Below are 15,438 nucleotides of genomic sequence, written 5' to 3' on the forward strand. Positions count from 1 at the left end.
CAATCTGAAGCTTGGTGCCCATTTTCGTGCCTTGGCTTGAATCAGGCGCCAATGCCATTGTATCCAGCTGCATTGTAGCCACATTTTGCCTATGTCATTGCCCATGAACATGGCGCTTTGCCATGCCCCAATGCCATGACAAATCTGTCCCGCGCACTGCCTTCCGTTGCACTTTAGCCTGCCTTTGCCACTTCGTTTTTACCTTGTCTTGGCATCACTGCCTCATGCCTTGATGCCTTTGCCATGATCACGTGTCACCCTCAGCTCGCAACTCATTGTCAAGCCCTTGCCAAGCTGCCTCGCCTCCGTCGAAGCCTTGGCCATCACTTGCCCATTTCCCTTTTTGACTTGGTGCTACTCGTGCACCTGCCCTGCAACACTCTTGCTGCCTCATGACAACGCTCTCGTTGTCAAGTCAAGCTCAAAGTGGCGGAGGTCTAACAATGTCATACCTGATCATCAAATGCGTGAACGATTCCTTGTTATCTAAGTTAGTCATAAATTTATAGCTGATTCAGAATTATTCGGTTTATTATTGTCATAACACTTTAATAGGAGTTATTGCTTTCATCCTGTAGGCTGTAGCAGATTAAGTTGAAATAGCTAAACATGCCTAATCTTTCTAAAGAAATATGATATTTTGCGTCAAAAAGTATTCCGCTTATTTTATTTAGTACAATCACTCAACCAGTACAAGCTTTCTTCAAGCTATGACCCACATGCCGGGGAGACCTAAATGGCGTATGTTTGGCCCTCGAGTCAATTAAACAAGCAAGCAGACAGGAACAAAACCCCAAACGTCATTTGGGGAGTATGTATCAGTGTTGCTGTGTGCATATTGCAAAATTAACTGCACTCAATGTTTACACCGCTTGTAAGTGCGAAATATGTCTTACATATACACTTTTATCACATAAATATATTAAGTGATATGCATCCTTAATATAGTTTGTGATTTTTAAGGTTAAATTGTTTTATTTAACGTAACACGGCAGGAGTAAGTATTTTTCATGCTTCAACACAAGAGGAAGTTTCTCTGGAACAGTTTCCTCAATGATTTTCTCTGCAACAGCCAACAGCCACTTAACGTGAGATACGAGGCAGCCAATTAAGAACCATTATATAAAAAATAAAAACAATAATATAATAGGAATCCAGAGGGAAATAGACTGTTCCGCCCAGTTATTTTGGCACGATTTAGAAACATCATAGCAGGTATCACCATAATGAAATTGGTCAGTTGCTTGAGAAGTGAAGAGTGCCCAACTTTGAAATCATAATGAAGTTTTGGATTTCTGAGATTGGTGTATTAAGATATGGAGGATGCAAATAAATGGTTCTGAGGTGAATCCCCCATCACAGCAGGCATCAGTCCAATAAGCCCCTCAGGAACAAGGAAAACTACAACAAGAAAATTGATAGAGGAACATAATCTGAATCAATAAATGCACTGAAAGCAAGATATATTACCAAAAAACTAGTGCTAACACCCACCTTAACACACTCTTTATAAGGTGAATCCTTTTTACAATGAACTGATATTAGATTAGTCCTACCACATGTTAAGCATCTTCAACGCGACAACTAATTTATTGAGTGAGATTTGTATACCAAAAACAGATAGCCACAAAAGCAAATTTACCCAATAGCACCCCCTTAGTAATGTAAAATTCACTTCTATTCTTCGACATTCACCAACTCGTACTCAACCAAGGATAAATTGTTTTCTTCATTGACCACAAAATTTGCAGGCCCAGCAGCAACCTCAACACGACCCCATTTATCAACAGCTAGCCTCATAGACCCCTTAAACATGTCAATCTTAGCATTTCGAAGTATGATTGTGGCATCTGGCTTCATCATGTCAACTGCAAAGAAGTCAAGATGTTACCACATCAAAGAAGTAAAGTTCATTCTGTATCCCTTAAGAAAACGATATTAAATTAAGGAAATCCACAATTCAAAAATCATTTGGGTACATCGACATCACAAGAAGTAGGTGGAGGAGAGCATGCTCACCACATTACTTGTCAATGCTATGGCTACAAAAAAAAAAAAAAAAAAAAAAAAAAAAAAACACCCTTTTTGGCAATTTAGGAGGAAAAATCGGATCATGTGTATTACTCAATTGTAAAGAAACAAAAACAAAAGATGCAAGGAAAAGAAAAAAAACTGAAGGAAACAAACCCTTAATCCACAAAACCACATCAATAAAACTTGATTCTGTACTAAATATCAGGTTAATCTGCTTCAACAAAATCATAAAAAATTATAAATAGCAAACACACAAGACATATTTACATGGTGCATAATTCTAGTCAACCACCTTAATGAGCTTTAGGATCAAACAATATTTCATACTAATGCTGCCTGCAGCTTCATGCTTATATATCTCTTGGACTACTATATGGAATAGACACAGCCATGAATACCTTTCCGAGTAATGTGAACTTCACTCTACAAGCAAAAGGTTAACTAATACTTCAACTTGATCAAGGAATTGGAAATGTTTTTATGTATGGGAGAAGAAATATTGACAATTACTACTTCAGCTTGCCATTTATTTTGAACACTGCAAACACTAGGGTCTAATCTCAATAGGAGTCTTTTGTGAATTTCCATTTCCTTTCTACGAAAACCAAAGTAGAGGGAAAACAGGAAAAGTTGCTTAGAAGCCTCACATATAATTTTTTAGAGATGAGTATTGAGACCATACAGGAAACACCCAAGTGGTAGGTTTTCTGCATTTTCACACTTGAAAAGGTAGTGGCTATTTAACATTTTAACTTAATGATATCTCGCCTTTATATCTGATCACCTACAATCATCTAATTCCGTGCTATTTATCTGACTTCTTCCCCGTTTTCTGGCTACCTGCATATCCCCTTGAATATCAGCTTCTCAGAATCCCTATTACTCCATGCTCACAAAAATCACTTCCTCACCTCCACCAGTCAATCCTCTCTACTTCTTTCCAATCCAGTGCCACCAAAAGTACCAAAAAAGCAGCCAACAATGACATAACCCAGCCAAATCAGACAAACCAGTAAGAGAAAACAAGTTTCTTACATATGCATTGGTGCATCCTTTCTCAATACAAAATGATGAAAGCTTTTCGCACGTAAAAAGGAACACTGAAATGACTGTGCTAAGGTTTCATTAGCAAGTGAGGGCAGTAAGGAAGGAGGGCTACAGGATTTCCTTTTGTAACTAGTGAGAAGTAAAAAGTATATCCTAAATTGGGTGGGAGAGAAAGAGGGGGGGGGGGGGGGGGGGGCATTAAATTAAAACGAAAAGGTGGTTTTGTAAGGTGTGAAAATAAATTGTGCCAATATAGACTCATTTAAGAAAGGCATATGGATAATGCTCTACTCAATGAAATTCTAATATGACATGGTACTATTCCACCACCCAACCCCTGCACCCAGGAGTTCAGCCGTATTTCCCAGTTTGATCACTTGGTGACTCGAACCTCCAATCTTATGGTCGGTTTGGGGAAGGTCTTTACGAGTATTTTATCCGTCCCTTGTCCAAATGCTAAGAGTCAATAAACTAAGCAAATACATTTCTGTTCGATAAGTAAAAATATGATAAATTGGCAGATTTAAAATGCAGATTCACATAAATAAACACTTAAAAACACACTTTCCGATCCCCCTAGCACATACATTTATAACTGCATTGCTATAAAATAGTTTCATTTTCAATCACAAACCATCCTCAATGTGGATCACTATACAGACCACATAAAATTAAACAGATTAACAAAGTGTCAAAAACAAAAGGTCCAAAATTGCAACAAAAAAGGTGAAAACACATATAAAGAGAAGGAGAATAAACCTTGATCGTTACGAGCAGTGAAAAGGATGGATCCAGATTCATCCCCAACAAGACATTCGGTTATGCGAGTGTTCTGTTGGGGTCGTGCTGGCACACGCAACGATGATGATGGATTCCTAGGTTTCTTGCTGAGTACTGTGTTCGCATTCACAACCTTAACGGTCAGATTGTGACCGCTTGTTCCCGGTTTCAACTGATCCACTTTTATGAAAACTGGCTTTCTCTTCGCTGGTTTTGCTGTGTTTGCTGCTCCACCGGCGTTAGCCTGTTGTCGGTTGCCGGATCTGGTTGCCATTTTTGGGATGGGAAATGGATTATGATGGGCAAAATTCTTTGATTTGTCTCTGTAACCCTAACCCTAGTAGTATTGAACTCAGAGAATTAGAGGAAATGAAGGAGTACGTTTTGAACGGGATTGCTGAATGGTTTCCCGTATGTGGCGTTGACGCTACGATAACAGCGACGTCGTTTCGCTCTCCCATAAGGCAACTGTTCCTTTTGGGTGTTTTCTTTTTGCTTTTTTATTTTTTTTTCTCCTTCTAAAGATATTGCAATTATTTATTATGTTGCACCACTTAACCATTTCATTTATGATATTGATAATGAGGCACAATGAATTGTTTTTAAATATGCCAAAAAACATGAGGCACGATGAATAGTAGGATGTTGAATCTGAAAATTGGATTATTGGATAGCATGTTCTTATTGGTCAAAAGGAAATAACAATACGTAAATAAGGAAGAAATTATTCTCTTGAACAATTAGGGACTACTTAGATTAGTTGGTTCAACTTGCAAGTGAACAAATTGTCACTAATAAAAATTTGGATTATTATATAAGGATGTTTGTATTTATTTATACTAAGTCTACAATATGACACTTAAGATATACTTTCTTGGGTCAAAACACGTGCATATATTTTAGGGATAATTTCACATGAGTACAACTCACACACCTGACTTGCAACATAATAGCCTAGATATCACATTGCAAATCTATAGCCCAAAAATAATAGGCTAATTCCCGAAAAAACAGCTTATTTCACACAATCAACATATTATCTGAAGGTAAGAAATTCAAACACCTTTATGTGCAATTGCTGAAGCAATCCAACAGGATAAAAGAAAAATAAAAAATTGATAAATGAATTGTAGAATTTCTCCAACGCGTACAAATCTGTTTCATATAGCACATACACGAAAAAGAAGAAGAGAAGGAAGTGTCAAACTTCTGTAGAGACCTCTTACACGCTAACAATGTATATACATCCTTATAAACTGAAAAAAAAATATTTATACAACATTATACACAAATATACACATTTATACACAATGATACAATACTGTATAACTTGTATAAACATGTATAATAGTGTATAAGAGGTGTCTGTATACCCATATACACAATTATACACTATTATACAGTGTCGATACAACCTGCTACATAGTTATGATTTTCCAGAACTTCAAACTTCAAACTTCAGAATCTTCCAAAATTACCAGAACTTCAAACTTCAAAATCCTCCAAAATTAGTGGTTGTTTGTTGGTGCAAATCAAGTTTGAGAGCTATTTATTTTCAGATCTGTGTGTATTTTCATGTTTCTTTCAAAAATCTTCTTCGTTCTTCTGCTTGCCACCATGGACGACGGAATTTTTCTTCGAGCCTTCTTCGAGCCATTAATGGCAGAACTGCGTAGGGGGTAAAGGAGGGGAATAGCGGGGGCTAGGTTAAGAGAGGATGAGGGATCTATGTGGGTTAGAGAGAAAGAAGTGAGAGGCGGTGAGAGAGAGAAGGGAATGAAGAAAGAAGAAAATAATAAAAACCCTAAAAGTATGTCTTTAATAGTGGGCTAAAGGCTGAAAAGTTTCTTTCAAGTTATGTACAACATGGGCTATATAGGGTAAGAGCTTTAAATGTGGGCCATTTTCGATTGGGCTATTAGACCAAGTGACATGGACTGTAATTCTTTTTATATTTTATCAATTAGTGAATGTAAAGTTTAAAAACAAGTTATTTATATTATGACGGCCTAAAATAAACAGATCAAATTATTTCGCTTTCATAAATTACCCTTTAAATTGAGATGATTCACTCAATTCAATAGGACATTCTATATTATTACCATTCTTTATCAAAAAAACTTTCACGTGATGAGTGAGAAAAATACTCCAACTTACACGTGATGTGTGTTGATTACAAATGTCAGTAATATTTGACCAAAAAGTGTAACTCTTGGCTCAAATAATTAAATTTATGTATTAAGGGATTAAACCTAATTAACAATAATATTTCTAGATGTGAGTTATGAAAGCGCGGCTAATGTGGGACAGATCTGTAAGAAATATAATAATGGTGTGTAACAATCATTCTAAGTAACGTGAGTAATAATAGAGCATTAAATAACAATGAACAATAATAAATGGCATTCAAGTAAATAAAGGAATGATTCACCCAATAAAGAGGAAATAGATATTATTCCTCATGACAACGATGAATGACAGACAAATCCTTGAATGTTCGAATTATCCTCGGATCTGGTAGAAAGTATGGAATGATGTGGACAAGAATCTTGGTAAAAATGTGTTGTTTGTATCTTAGTAAGAGAGAGAGAGAATCTTTTTATCAAAGTGTGTTCTTGCAAACGAATATCACATGCCCTATATTATTGTCTCTTTTCCTAACTTATATGAGACATATCCCTAACAAACCCTAGTAATACAAGTGCAGAGAATATCCACTAGAATATTCTCTTGAATGTCCAAACTAACCGTTACAGCTCTGTCAACAATGCTCGACCACAACCATTGTTGACATCTCGACCACGAATCTCGCTGCTTCCTGGTTGACCTTGACTGATGAAGGCTTGAAGACTCTTCCTTTAGCGTTACCTTGTCTTAAATACTTTAGAGCAGATTTTGACCTATACAGTTACTCCTTCCGCTTATTGAGGCCGGCCTCAAGCGGCCTTGATGAGTGGATTCTGTTCGTGGTGGTCGAGAAGGTTGGACGAGCGGGTCAGGTCGCGATGTTCGAGATGATCTGACAACGTAGCCTTTCGTGAGCCGCAACTTTTGGGGTTACGTCGTTTCTGAATCAAAGTGACGTATACGTTATTATGGTGCATTTTCCCGATGCGACGTTGTTTCGCACGCGTCTCTTGATTAGATATGTCGCTTCGATACAGGTGCTAAGTAATGATGGCATGATTTCTCGTTTTCGATGCCTGAGCTCTTATAAATAAGGATGTGAAGGCACACTTGCGTTTTACAGATTTCCCATATCGGAACCTGGTGCCTTCTTCTTCTTATTCCATTGTTGGGTATCTTCCTTTCCTTCTCTAGCGATCCCTGTTGCTTTTAACTCTTCGCTACTTGAATACCCTCTATTTCATCAGAACTATGGCCAACGTATCTTCTAGTCCCGGCGAGGAAAACAACTCGGTCCCCTTGGCGATGGTTTTTCCTCCTCACGCGGTAGGCGTCTCTGCTGCCGTTGAGGATGAGGACTTCCCTACGGTGGAGGAGATAGTTCCTCGTGGTGGAAAAGTCACTTTTGATTTTACAAAGGCACCTGAGGTTGAGCCCGAGATCTCCGAGTCAGCGATGAAAGAGGCCGATTAATTCGAGCTTAGATTCGACATTCCCGCTCGCATCCAGCTGGTCCCTGTAGAGAGGGATATGGTACAGGTCCACCGCCCCGGGTATTGTGCGTTCTACGCCTACCCCTTCCATGTCGGCTACAGTCTTCCCCTTCTCTCATTGGCGAAGGAGTTTCGCCGCTTCTATGGCGTTTGCCCGGCTCAGCTGGCACCGTATATCTACAAGCTCATTAGGATGCTTACTAAGTTTGTAGAATTGGCCGGGGTCGAGATCACACTTCGGCATTTGATGCATCTCTTCGCCACTAGTTTCTATAGGGGGACAATGTTAAACCTTCACCACCGGGTGAGGGGGGGCAAGTGCCTGGTGGTGAAGATGGACGATAAAGCAAACGTCAGTTCTGGCACAGTTTTTTTACAACCGAAGACATGGTGGCCAACGTAGACAGCTTCCCCGAAACTTGGAATTATACTCGTAAGTGTCTAACTCCTCTTCGTTGAGGCATTTGATTTACTTGCTTAGTCGTGGGTTCTAATCTTTTGCTCCTCTCTTATGGAGTTACGACTACGCCCCTTCATTTAGTTGGGGACATTTCTGATTGGGTCGGCCGGCTCCTCCCTCACATCGTGAGAATTCGTGAGTGGCCGGGCTTTTTTAAGAAGTTTGGGCCCGCTCCTTTCCTAACTGGTGAGTTTCTTCATTTTGGCCTCTTAGTCGCCTACCTCTTATAGTTTGTTATGGCTGATCTTCTTTTCTTTTGTGCTTCTTTCATTTCCAGCCCGAGGGCCTTCGAGCAGGCCGAAATCTCCCCCACCTGCATTCTGTAAGAGGAAAGTTGCTTCCTCTTCGGCTTCTGCACCCCCCTACGACTGTGGCTAGGACTGCTCGCTCTTCGGTCCCACCTACTACTATTTCAGTCTCAATTTCTTCTCCATCTGCGGATATTCCGATAGCAGAGCCTCTGGCTCCTCCTTGTACCATCTTGTGGACGAGGAGGAGGAATCATTACCAAGTGACGGGGATTTGGTGCTCCGTAAGAGGAGGTTAGTGGACATTGGCGACGGGGTTTTCGGGGCACGGATTCTGTGATGGATGATTTCACTCTCTATGAAACAACGACCATAGTTCTTGAAGACGACGTCGAGATGGCGTCTGAGGTTCCGAGATCGGTGGAAGCACTTGAGGGCGTATCCCTTCCTTCTGCGATGATGGAAGTCGAAGGGCTGACCGTTAGGGTTTCTGATACTTTACGGCAAGAGGGGCCGTCAACTTCGCAACCAGCCGACGATATTTCTTTCCCATCTGATAGGAGAAATAAATATGTTACCGAAGATGGTTATGAGACGGGTTCAGACGTTGACGCCGCTGAACTGAAGATAATAAATGAGGGGTTTACCTAACTCGAGGTGAGGTTGGAGGTTCTACGAGGACTATTGCGATCCCCATATATCTTGATCTATTAAAGAATATGGAGAACGTAGTCCCCGCCCTCATCCCTCTTTGCTCTGACGTGGAAGGCGAAACCCTCAGAGAGCTGGACGACGTCACTCTATCGAGGAGCATAGCCGGCCTTTCCCTCAGAGTGAGTATTTTAGGGCTTTATTTTCTGACTAGCATTTTTGTTGTGTTGTCTTTGTTGGTGGGCGTCCTCATTTTTTGCTTATTTTATTATGTTTGCAGACCATGATTTTGGAGATTGAAAGCTCTCGAAGGTAGGAGAGGCGTAAGCAAATTTTTGAGAAGTTGGAGCGCAAGTATCTTGAGTACCGCGGTAAGTACCGGGAGATTCGCAGGCATTTTGGCAAGGGCGGCAACTTGCAGGCCCTTTGTGATGATTTGAAGGAGAAGGACGACGAGCTGGTGAGGGTCACTAAGAAATGCAGCGTCCTTGAAGGGACGTTGAGAGGTAAGGAAGAAGAGCTCAAAGTCAGCAAGGGGATCGCAGCCCAGTGCAACGATCTCTAAGCCCAGGTGGTTTCACTGCACGCCCAGCTTGAGGAGTGTCAATTCAGAGCGTATTCTCTAAGAGGCAAGGTCGCCGAGAAGGCAGAGTTTGCTCGATCGAGGGCTCTGAGTAAGAGGGAGGCTTTGGAGGTAGTGATCTGTATTCTTGGCTCTGAGTGAGAAAATGACTTGGAGACGGCTAGGCTTATAGAAGAGCGGCTTCATGAGAGGATTGGAGAGCTAGAGAAAATGACTTCTGGCCTCTACGATAGAGTTACCGCTCTTGAGGTCGAGAAGGCCCGATTGCTGTCTCAACCGTCTTCTTCCCATACTTCAGCCTAGAGCTGTCAAAACGGGTCAGCCTAGCCCAAGCCTCGTGGGCTTTTAAATTTGGTGGGCTAGGGCGGGCTGGCCCGCCATATGAATGGGCCTTAAATTAGCCAGCCCAACCCAGCCCTAAGAGGGCCACGGGCTAGGGCGGGCGGGCCCTTCAACCTTTTATAGAAAAAAAGAATTTCTTTAAATCCTTAAATATTTTTTCGTGATGTAGTCGATTAATCATATAAACAACCTATGTTTGCTTAGAGCATACAAAAAGCTTGATATTTGACGAGGAATCTCGTAATTGAAATGGAAATTCTCTATATCTCTAGCTCTTCTTTTTAAAGTTACATGAATATTTTCTTAATAGTTTTCTTTCATTTTCCTCAAATTCAGAGGTTGCTTCAATAAGTTTATATGCCGAGGTTTTCTAATATAGGATTAACGTCATTTGTCGATTTCATCATTATAGTCCATAAAATTTTTAAAATTTTTGAAATTTGCTAGTGGTTAAATTTTTGTGTATGTATTTAAAATTGATTTTTTTCTATACTTAAGAGCAGTTTAAATATTAATAATATATTAAAGTAATCCAAACTGATCATTAGCCGCTCAAAGTAATATTTTCTTTTGAAAAAAATATTATTATTGACCACCTAAAACTTTTTGAGTTCGTTATTAATTAAGCAAAAGAAAAACTAATTTTGTCATATTACATGCATGTCAAAAATCTAAATTCTAGTTGATATGGAAGGGTAAATGAGCGATCTAGGGGTTAGGGAATGGAGATTATAGTTAATAGTTTTTTTAGTTTCTACTTTTTTTTAAATATTTAATAGTTAATTAATTTAAATTTAATTAATTTTTGGTCCACGAGCCGGCCCAAGCCCAGCCTCGATCAAGCCTCAAGGGCTGACGGGCTGACTTGGGCCGGGCTTATAAGTCTCAATTTTAAATGGGCTCAAAAAATCCTAGCCCAACCCTACCCAAGTAGCGGGCTGGGTTCGGCTGGCCTCACGGGTCAAGCCCATTTTGACGGCTCTACTTCAGCCTAATGTTCCTCGAGAGTTGTACAAGGAATGGATTCATGCTGAGGCCCAGTTGGATGTGTTTAGAGATTTGATGAGGGCGGGAGCCGTTTCAGAGATCGTCTTCGAAGATGCTCGTGTTAAGGTTCGCGAAGCTCGAGTTGATTGCGGGTATGATCCCGCCACACCGGAGGCCGGCAATGACAAAGGGGGCGAATGAGTAAACCGGCTTGAGTAGAATTCCTGGTACGACGCTGCATATCCTGAGGGTGAAGGCGGCAATGGCAAAGGTGTTGAAGGTAAAGAGGCGATGTTGTCAAGGGCCAAGCTGGCGAGGATGTTACAAGCCGTGATGGTGGTGGCCAGTAGTTTTCTTTTTTGACTTTTTGTATATTTTTGTGTGTAGTTGGTGGCGTCTTCATGAGCCTCTGTAAAAATATTTTAAGTATGAAATGTCAACTTTGTTATTTGCATCTGATTCTCTTCCTGCGTTCGTTTTGTATGTTTTCTTAATTCTGCCGCTTGGTTGCCTTGATTTTCTAGCCGTGATCACTTAATGGCGAGTGGAAACCAGAGGTTGGTGAGCTGGTAGGTGCTAGTTCGAACAAGATCGAACATATCATAAGTTTAATTATGGTCGAGGGCCAGTGGGTGTTAGTTCGAACAAGGTCAAACATAACCTAAGTTTAATTATAGCCGAGGACCAGTAGGTATTGGTTTGAACAAGGTCGAACATAACCTTCGTTTAATTATGGCCGAGGGGCGGTAGGTGTTAATTTGAACGAGGTAGAACATTACCTATTTTTAATTGTGGCCGAGGCTCAGTAGGTGTTAGTTCGAACAAAGTCGAACATAACCTTTGTTTAATTATGGCCGAGGGACGGTAGGCGTTAATTAAAACGAGGTCGAACATAACCTAGGTTTAATTATGGTCGAGAGCCAATAGGTGTTAGTTCGAACAAGGTCGAATATAACCTTCGTTTAATTATGGTCGAGGGCCAGTAGGTGTTAGTTCTAACAAGGTCGAACATAACCTATGTTTAACTATGGCCTTTGGGCCGGTAGGTGTTAGTTCGAACAAGGTCGAACATAACCTTAGTTTAATTATGACCGAGGGCCGGTAGGTGTTAATTCAAACGAGGTCGAACATAACCTATGTTTAATTATGGTCGAGGGGCCAGTAGGTGTTAGTTCAAACAAGGTCGAACATAACCTTTTAATTATGGACAAGGGCCAGTAGGTGTTACTTCAAACAAGGTCGAACATAACCTATATTTAACTGTGGCCTTTGGGCCAGTATGTGTTAATTCGAACGAGGTCGAAGCATAAACTAAGTTTGGAAAGATATGCCTCTAGGTGCGGCGTTTGTCGACATCGTGAACTTTAAGCATTGTTACCTTGTTTGTACACTTGGAGAAATAGAAATAAACTTCATGCATTGCTGCTCTGTTATACACTTGGAGAAATTTACAAATTTTCAGGTGTTGGCTGACGTTCCAGTCCCAGTCCCAGTCTATCTAATCCCTTCATTGGTCGACCTGAAGAGTGCCTGAGAGGTCGAGCAATGAACTTGCCGTCCCATGCCTCCGTCTTTGCATACTTCGACTTGAAGTGTTCCTTTCTTTGCCTCGTTAAAACCTCCTTGAGAAAACCCAATTGGGACAAAACTCAAGTGAGGGAAAAAAAGGTACAACTTGGGGGACGCTTTATCTCTTAAAAGTTGAAGTACTTAAGATGGGTAATATTCCAGTTGTTTGGTAGCAGCTTTCATTCCATTATTTCTAGTCTGAATGACAATTTGTTCGCTTTTGCCGTGATTTTGTACGGGTCGTCCCAATTCATTCCTAGTTTGCCTTCATTTGGGTCTTTGCTTGCTTGAGTTTTAGCTTTAAGCATGTAGTCCCCGACTTTGAGTGGCCTGATCTTTGCCTTCTCGTTATAATAGCGTTAAGCTTGTTGTTTTTGGGCGATCATCTTTATTTAGGCCATGTCTCTTCGTTCTTCGAGCTCCTGCTTTCTGCTTTCGTCGTTCCTTGGTCCGCTCTCATAGGAGTACCTTAGGCTGGGCTCTCCGACCTCGACTAGTATTACTGCATCGGTCCCATAGACCAAAGAGTAGGGTGTCTCTTCTGTGCTCGTCTTTGGCGTTGCTCGATAGGCCCATAGTACTTCTGGTAGTATTTCTGGCCATAGTCCCTTGGCGTCTTCAAGCTTTTTCTTTGTGATGTTCAATATCGACTTGTTGGAGGATTTTGCTTGCCCGTTACCCGCGGGGTGATATGGCGTCGAGAGTATTCTTTTGATATGCCATTTCTCAAAGAACTCGATGGTCTTCTTCCCTGTGAATTGGGGTTCGTTGTCGCAGCTGATCTCTTTGGGAATGCCGAACCAGCATATGGTGGTCCTCCATATAAAGGTGATCACTTCCTGTTCACGCATTTAGGAGAAAGCTCCTACTTTCACCCATTTATAAAAATATTCAGTTAAAACTAAAAGAAATTGTACATTACTTCGCCCAGCCGGGAGGGGGCCCACGATGTCCATTCCCCATTTAATGAACGGCCAAGGTGAGGTGACCGAGTAGAGGTGTTCGCCTACCTGATGGATCATTGGAGCGTACTTTTGGCATTGCTCGCATCTTTTCACGAGGTCCGACCTCCTTTTTCATGATGAGCCAGTAGTATCTTGCCTGTATAAGGCATTTGACCAGAGCCCGATTGCCGGAGTGAGCCCCACAATGTCCCTCGTGAAACTCTTCAAGGACGAGCCACGTTTGATTTGGGCCCAGGCATTTTGCTAGAGGGCCGCCTGGTCCTTTTATACAGGTCGTTGTGGATGATTATGTACCTGGCCGCTTGCATTCTTAGTTTCATGGCTTCTTTTTTTTATCATCTAGGAGTGTGCCTTCTTGCAAATATGTAATAATACGATTGCGCCAATCCCAGGTTAAGCTTATGTTCTTACCTCGATTTGATCAAGCGATGAGTTGAGAAGGTGGACTACGTTCTTATCTCTGGTTATGATGTTTGGTGGCTGCGGCTAGTTTAGCAAGACTGCCTGCCTCGGCATTCTGCATCAGGGGAATTTGGTCGAGTTGGCATTCCTCGAACTCGGGTAGTAGCTTGCAGATTTCAGTCTGGGTATTTCTGCAACCTTTGTTCTTTGATTTTGTAAGTTCCTGTGACTTGGTTGACTACGAGTTGGGAATCATAGCGTAGTTTTAATCGTCTTGACCGTATTTGAGTGCTAGTCTCAAACCTACATTACGACCTCATACTCGCCCTCGTTGTTACCCATATCCGGGCACCTTATGGACTGGCGAATTACATCGCTTGTAGGAACTTTGAGTACGAGTCCTAGTAAGGACCCTAACGCGTTAGACGCACCGTCAGTGTACAGGACCCATGGTCTTGCATTTGGGGAGAAGCGTGGGCGGCTTCTCTTTCAACTTCGGGCATTACTTTTGCATTGAAGTCGGCGATGAAGTCAGCAAGGACTTATGACTTTACCGTTGTTCGCGGCTGATATGTGATATTGTGCTCGCTTAGTTCGATGGCCCATTTGGCCAACCTTCCCGATAGCTTTGTATTGGGAAAAATCAAGTTAGTATATTGAATTAATTATGTGATGACATGTCAAAACACGTGGGTCATTAAAAGAATGACAGTTGGCAGAGAATAGTCGAAGAGGCACGAGCTTTAATAGACACATGCAAAGATCCAAGAAAACCAGAAGGCATGGGTGCTCGAACCTCTTGATAATTTGCAGAAGCATCGGAGGAATGAACCTAGATAGCAAAAAAGTATAGATACGTATTATTGGTAGTTAATGAGGATTTATTACGAGAAACATTATAGAATCTGTACTGAACAGTTACGATTGCCAATTATAACGTTACATTAAATGTCATTAATTGCCCATAATAACTCCATTATGGGAGGAGGGAAACATATTACTTAGAAATAGCTATAAAAGGCGAGGAATAAACATTTGTAAGGACACGAAATACTATTGGAATACACTTATTTACTTTGCTTTCTATCCAGCTATTGTTTATATCAATTATTCTTATTTTTATTTGATTATCAGTAACCCGAGTTCTTCTAATAGCAAGCTTTGACCGAAATTCCTATTTTTTGGTTAAACAATTTGGTCCCGTTGCCGGGACTCTGATAATCTATTACTTCCTGAATTAACTTTCTTTCAAATCAATCATGTCAAATGTCAATGATAACAATTAAGGAGACCGTCAATTCCATGAGAATCAACAAGGCGATGGAACCCCAGTCCTTTCCCCTCGAAATTCTCCTCGACAATCTCGAGAAGGAACTCCTGATGGATCTCAATCAAATGCAAATGAACAGTTTGAAAATGATGAGGCTATCAACGAAGCTCTGAAAAAGTTAATCGCTCAACAGGTCAGCAATGCTCTTGAGGCCTTCGCTAACCAGTTACCAGTTGTGCCGCCAACATCAACTCCAAACAACAACACCTTGGAAAATCCTCGCTCAGGACTCGTTAACTCGGGCAGTGAAGGAACTCCTAGCGAATCTTGTGATGGAGGGTCAGGTAACCCAGTTGATTCAGATTTACAAAATTTAGTACTAACTTTGCAGAAACAGCTCAAGGAACAGAGCGACCGCATAGAGCAAATACCTGGAGTACCGCCTGTAATCAAGGGAATAGATATGGACAAATACTCACA

General features: G+C 41.1%; 1 protein-coding gene across 1 annotated transcript; it reads right to left on the reverse strand.

The window, feature by feature from the left end:
- Window positions 1–1,417: 1,417 nt before the first annotated feature.
- Window positions 1,418–4,276, reverse strand: LOC109213686 (uncharacterized protein At4g28440-like). Its single transcript, XM_019377519.1, has 2 exons — window positions 3,841–4,276; window positions 1,418–1,868 (listed from the first exon to the last, which is right to left on the reverse strand). The coding sequence occupies exons 1-2, from the start codon at window positions 4,133–4,135 to the stop codon at window positions 1,678–1,680; spliced, it is 486 nt and encodes a 161-aa protein (XP_019233064.1). The 5' UTR covers window positions 4,136–4,276; the 3' UTR covers window positions 1,418–1,677.
- Between the last annotated feature and the right edge of the window lie 11,162 nt (window positions 4,277–15,438).

The sequence above is a fragment of the Nicotiana attenuata genome, unplaced genomic scaffold (assembly GCF_001879085.1).
Source record: "Nicotiana attenuata strain UT unplaced genomic scaffold, NIATTr2, whole genome shotgun sequence".
NCBI classification, from domain to species: Eukaryota; Viridiplantae; Streptophyta; class Magnoliopsida; order Solanales; family Solanaceae; genus Nicotiana; species Nicotiana attenuata.